The sequence below is a fragment of the Salvelinus namaycush genome, chromosome 10 (assembly GCF_016432855.1).
Source record: "Salvelinus namaycush isolate Seneca chromosome 10, SaNama_1.0, whole genome shotgun sequence".
In the NCBI taxonomy this organism is placed as follows: Eukaryota; Metazoa; Chordata; class Actinopteri; order Salmoniformes; family Salmonidae; genus Salvelinus; species Salvelinus namaycush.
This window is the reverse complement of record NC_052316.1, coordinates 11,339,134-11,345,257: the sequence shown is the minus strand read 5'-3', so window position 1 is coordinate 11,345,257 and position 6,124 is coordinate 11,339,134. Positions and strand designations below refer to the sequence as shown.

At 42.2% G+C, this 6,124-nt stretch overlaps 1 protein-coding gene across 1 annotated transcript; it reads left to right on the top strand.

The window, feature by feature from the left end:
- Positions 1-250: 250 nt before the first annotated feature.
- Positions 251-2,262, top strand: LOC120054420 (growth arrest and DNA damage-inducible protein GADD45 beta-like). The gene is made up of 4 exons (XM_039001836.1): positions 251-503; positions 679-780; positions 948-1,164; positions 1,320-2,262. Exons 1-4 carry the CDS (start codon positions 460-462, stop codon positions 1,431-1,433), a joined length of 477 nt encoding a protein of 158 aa, XP_038857764.1. The 5' UTR covers positions 251-459; the 3' UTR covers positions 1,434-2,262.
- Positions 2,263-6,124: the final 3,862 nt, after the last annotated feature.

Sequence of the window (6,124 nt, the reverse complement as noted above, 5' to 3'; positions counted from 1 at the left end):
AGCAATGGAGAAGCTAAGGAAATTAATTCCATGGCACTCCATAGAAGTAAACAAATTGATACTGAGCGAGGAAGGTGGGGGATTCTCTGCGACAGCCCACGTGGGTCCCCGAAATGCGTTGGCGTAAACAGCCAATGGTTGAAAAGAGTAGGGATTCCATCTATACCAATAGACCAATCAGGAAAGTAGCGACTGAGTAACACCACGCCCATGACGAGAGTGGATATAACCATTGAGTTTCGCACGATTGTGTCAGAAACCACTGAGCCACAGATGAGAACTATTACAAGGACTTTGCAATTCAACAACGAGCGAGTTTACGCTGAAACACTGCAAGTTAACCTATACCATATTGGATTACTTCATTGACAAGGACGTTCTGCAAACTTCGATTCGGGAATATACTCATTGGAGATTATCCTGGATATCCTTGTGGATTATACAATTACGGATTTCAATATGACTCTGGAAGAACTCGTTGGATCCAATATCACTGAGAAAAAGTAAGTTCCTTGTACATTTGTCGCTCATAATAGCCGACATCTTGCTGTAACAGTGTGCATTGAGAATAGATGGTTTGGCAGTGAAGCACATATAGCCTCAGTACTGAATTCACCAGGTGTTAGTAGCCTATTCTCAATTGTGGTGCATAACTAACATAATTGATTTTTCTTGAAGGATGGAGACCGTGAATCAAGCACTAGAAGAGCTGCTGGTGGCAGCGCAGCAACAAGACTGCCTGACTGTGGGAGTCTACGAGTCTGCAAAACTGATGAATGTGTAAGTACATTATTGACCATTCTATCCTATGATTGACCATTCCATAATATGAGTCAATGGTACATAGCTGCAAGCATGATGCGCATTGCAAGACTTTTGTCGCCATATGTATCTATATTTGATATACAGAACAGATCATTAATGTACTATTCCCTTTCTTTCTGCAGTGATCCTGACAGTGTCGTGCTGTGTGTTCTGGCGACTGACGAGGATGTCATTCCACTGCAGATTCACTTCACGCTCATCCAAGCCTTCTGTTGCGACAACGACATCAACATACTGCGTGTCTCCGGCATGAGGCGCCTCGCTCAGGTTCTTGGCGAGCCAAGCACCGCTGACAGCAACGGCAACGAGCCCAATGATTTGCACTGCATCCTTGTCACTGTAAGTACATCCTCCTATCTTCTTATTTGGATTACATTGAACGGGCAATAGGCCTTGTGCGTAGTTGTTCATTTTGAATACATCGAAATTATCTAATCATCACAATTTCCTAATTCAAGACATTCCTGACGATATCTCTCCCCTTTTTCCTACAGAACACCCAGTGCCAATCTCTGAAATGCCAAGCGTTGCAGGATGTCGGCAACTACTGCGAGGAGAGCCGCTGCAAGAACCAATGGGTACCTTACCTGTCCCTGCAGGAGCGCTGAACTAATGACCCTCGATGAGAAACGTGAAAGCGATGAAAATAAGTAAACAAGTCATCATTCTTCAAGAATGAGAAAGGCGTTCAAGAATGGGCATCGTCGACATGCCTGTGTTTGCCTGCCCTGGGCCGCTATCCAGTGACGGAGTTGAGCATGCGAAGGTTCCGATGGACAATGCGCATACAACCATGACGCATCTGACCCCGCTCTCTTCCTTCGCGGAAAGGAACCGTGTCGGCCGGAGTGGGGCGTAGGAAGGAACTGTAGAGAAGTCTCGCTGCTGTTTGCCCAGCCATGTTGGAACAACCGGGGGCGGCTGCATCGCGTGGGAACGGACTTGCAGTTTCGTTATTTGAGAGGAGGGACAAAGCAACTGTATGACAATGAGAATACAATGAGAATACAGACTTGAAACTGAGTTTAACCCTATACTTTCTGACGTGGAAGTCAGTGTGTTTATGATCAAATGCAATGTGAATGACTGCAATGCTCTACAGTTGGATGTTATGAGTAACAGTGCAATGAAGAAGTCTTCAGAGTAACAATGCCTATGGGTTGTTATTGTGTAAAATATATTGATAGGGTATTGTGTAAAATATATTGATAGGGTATTGTGTAAAAGAGATTGATAGGGTATTCTGGTTACACTCATAGCCAGGTGGCTGCCTGGTCAAAACAATGTAACAATGCCACATTGTAACCATGTATTCATTTATTTGACACAATGAACTAATGTATTGCTATTATTTAAGTTGAACAGAGTAATATATAACAGTGAAATGCATTGTTGAATAGAATGTTAAACTTATTTGAATAAATTATTGAACTGAAATTGAATTCTCTGAGTGCTTTATCCTATGGGAAAGGGGGCGTGCAATTATTTGCTGAGGTGTGCTTTGGGTACTGTTTCAGTGTTCTCCAACATTGTTTCTGGTAACCTAGGCCTACTGTACAGTATTGCACATATATGAACTTCACTCCAGCTGGGAATCAATCAGACAGTAATTAGTAGGCCTATACCTATTGGAATATAGGGAACCAATTCAGTCTTTTATATTCACCCGTGTCCTGTCTATAATGTACACATGGAATCAGCAACACTTCTTATACTTTATACCATTTCAACTATACAGCCATGAATTAAAACCTGCATCAAAATGTAGCCTATATACTGTTTTTCCAAGGCTGGAGTTTTAAATGACACCCAGCCTAATGCATATGAACTAATGTCTTGCTATTTCTCACAAATAATGTAGGCTTCACAATACCATTATTAAATGCAATCTTATACTTCCATGCACATTGTTGAGATGTACTGTTTACTTCAGGCCAGACAGTAGCTTCCTGATGCTGTGATGCATCCACAGTGGCCTACAGTTTGATATCCAGAAAGCCTTCATCACTCAAATGCCATGCACGGGTAGTTGGAAGCATCTAAGGTCTAAAATCTCTAATCGGTCGACGTAAAGATTGGATCCTTTCACCTGAAACAGAGTTAGAGTTTCTTGTGCAATTCATATAAAAAGACAGGTCAAACCTAGTTTCAGTTATGGGTCTTTTGTTGTGTAAAAAGACAAATAAGAACCTACCAAACAGGTGGGCTGTACCGTAGTTCCAACCAGATTTTCCCTCACAATAGGCCCTCAATGAGACACTAACTGAAGAAAGGATTGCAGCATAGCTCGTGGTATATTCTCCTTCCTTATACTGTTCACTGCACTTATCCTCTTTCAAAACCCCTTGTGCAAACAAACAGAGTGTATCTGGGTCTACAGATAGCTGATGGTGCAGACCCGTCTCCTGGCTTACTGGTAACTACTTCACATCCTGGATGTGACATCCTTAACATGGCGGCCAGTACTGTTGTGACACCCTGCCCCGGAACAGACTGTGACTCCATATAGGCCCAGAAATGCAGGATACTTGGTTGACTTGGCAGTTGTCCTGGACCTTTCATGTGCCTAGGGTACAGCTTAGTCCTAGAAATTGTCACTAACGGCAGTTCACTCAATCTATTGTTGGCCTGACTGGGACACAGGTAACAGACAGTTGGCTGATCTAGATAAGGCTTAAGGTTTGGACCACGACAGGTTGGTACATCGGAGAGACAAGGGTGCCACTGGGTTGAGGTGTAGCCTAGTAATGATGTTGTAATAGGCAAATAGGTCCAAATCCTCTCTACAAAAATTTGGACAGAGAGCTGCAATATATAGTAAAATAAGCTGCAGAGTGCAGAGGTGGTTTAAGGGGGAGGGAAACGAGCTTATCTGGATCTATTCTTTTTTTTAAACTATTTTCTACATTGTAGAATAATATTGAATACATCAAAACGATGAAATAACACATATGGAATCATGTAGCAACCAAAAAAGTGTTAAACAAAGCAAAATATATTTTTTGTTTTAGAATCTTTTACCCTTTGCCTTGATGACAGCTTTGCACACTCTTGACGTTCTCTCAACCAGCTTCACCTGGAATGCTTTTCCAACATTCTTGAACAAGTTCCCACATATGCTGAGCGCTTGTTGGCTGCTTTTCCTTCACTCTGCGGTCCAGCTCATGCCAAACCATCTCAATTGGGTTGAGGTCGGGTGATTGTGGAGGCCAGGTCATCTGTTGCAGCACTCCATCCCTCTCCAATTTGGTCGTATAGCCCTTACACAGCCTGGAGGTGTGTTGGGTCATTGTCTTGTTGAAAAACAAATGATAGTCCCACTAAGCGCAAACCAGATGTGATGGCATATCGCTACAGAATGCTGTGGTAGCCATTCTGGTTAAGTGTGCCTGGAATTCTAAATAAATCACAGACAGTGACACCAGCAAAGCACCTCCACACCATCACACCTCCTCCTCCATGCTTCACAGTGGGAACCACACATGTGGAGATCATCCGTTCACCTACTCTGCGTCTCACAAAGACATGGCGGTTGGAACCGAAAATCTCAAATTTGGACTCATCAGACCAAAGGACAGATTTCCACCAGTCTAACGTCCATTGTTAGTGTTTCGTGGCCCAAACAATTCTCTTATTATTATTGGTGTCCTTTAGTAGTGGTTTCTTTGCAGCAATCGACCATGAAGGCCTGATTCACACAGTCTCCTCTGAACAGTTTATTTATTTATTTGGGCTGCAATTTCTGAGGCTGGTAAGTCTAAGGAACTTATCCTCTGCAGCAGAGGTAACTCTAGGTCTTCCTTTCCTGTGGCGGTCCTCATGAGAGCCAGTTTCATCATAGCGCTTGATGGTTCTTGAAATCTTCCGTATTGACTGACCTTCATGTCTTAAAGTAATGATGGACTGTCGTTTCTCTTTGCTTATTTGAACTGTTCTTGCCAATAATATGGACGGTCTTTTACCAAATAGGGCTATCTTCTGTGTACCACCCCTACCTTGTCACAACACAACTGATTGGCCGAAACGCATTAAGAAGAAAATAAATTTTTAACTTTTAACAAGGCACGCCTGTTAATGGAAATGCATTCCAGGTGACTACCTCATGAAGCTGGTAGAGAGAATGCCAAGAGTGTGCAAAGCTGTCATCAAGGCAAAGGGTGGCTACTTTGAAGAATTTTTTTTTGAAGAACACTTTTTTGTTTGTTACATGATTTCATATGTGTTATTTCATAGTTTTGATGTCTTCACTATTATTCTACAATGTAGAAAATAGTAAAAAAATAAAGAAAAACCCTTGAATGAGTAGATGTCCAAACTTTTGACTGTTACTGTACATATGTGCAAACAGTGAACATAACCTAATCTAAAACCACTGTCACTGCACTTGCAGGTTTCTATCAGTGAGGTTGGGGAATCCTGTCCAGACAAAAATAGAAGGGGATAGACAGGGAGAGAAAGCGAATTGTGAAAGAAGCCCTAGTAGTAGGTGTGCGGCGGGATCATTGGTCTCACACACACACACACACACTATAATTAGGTCACTATGGCAACCACAGATCAGTGTCCGAGACTAAATAGCCCCCAAACTAGTGTGATAAGGCTTTAGAATAGACTGTGTCATTTATCCCTGCAGCACGTTGTACATGTCGGGAGGAGTTACATGTAACCAATGATACCATGAACAGGAGCCCTATGTAGTAGTTGTCCAGTGTGCTCAGTTGGTAGAGCATATCGCTTGCGTTGCCAGGGTTGTGGGTTTCGATTCCCATGGGGGAGTAGTATGAAAATGAATGTACTCACTGGATAAGAGCATCTACAAAGATGTAAAATGTAATTCTGGGATGGCTTTTTCCATAAACACTTACTCTCTATCAGAAGAGCATGTGGTTTAGAGCGTAAAATGGAATCCAGTGTGTGGCTCCAAGATATGCATCATACCTGTGTTCTGGCTGTCCTGCAACCAGACAGACATCAAACAAATGTCACAGAGTTTTCCACGTGTGTGTGTGTGAGAGACAGAGAGAGCGAGCGAGAGAGCAATATTCTCTCGTATCAACATTTGCAAAAATATTGATTGTCATTTTGTGGACATCATTCATGGCCATTATTACAGCCAGAATTGAATCTCCCTTCTAGCTTTTAAGATGTATTGGAAGACATGAGGCAAGCACATGAGAGACTGTATATGTCTCATTCTGTAGACATGTAAGATAAATATTTTGCACTAGAAAGCAACAATAATAGCTCTGGTAAATCTTAAAACAGAGTTTCATGCATTCCTTAAATAGAAGGCATATTT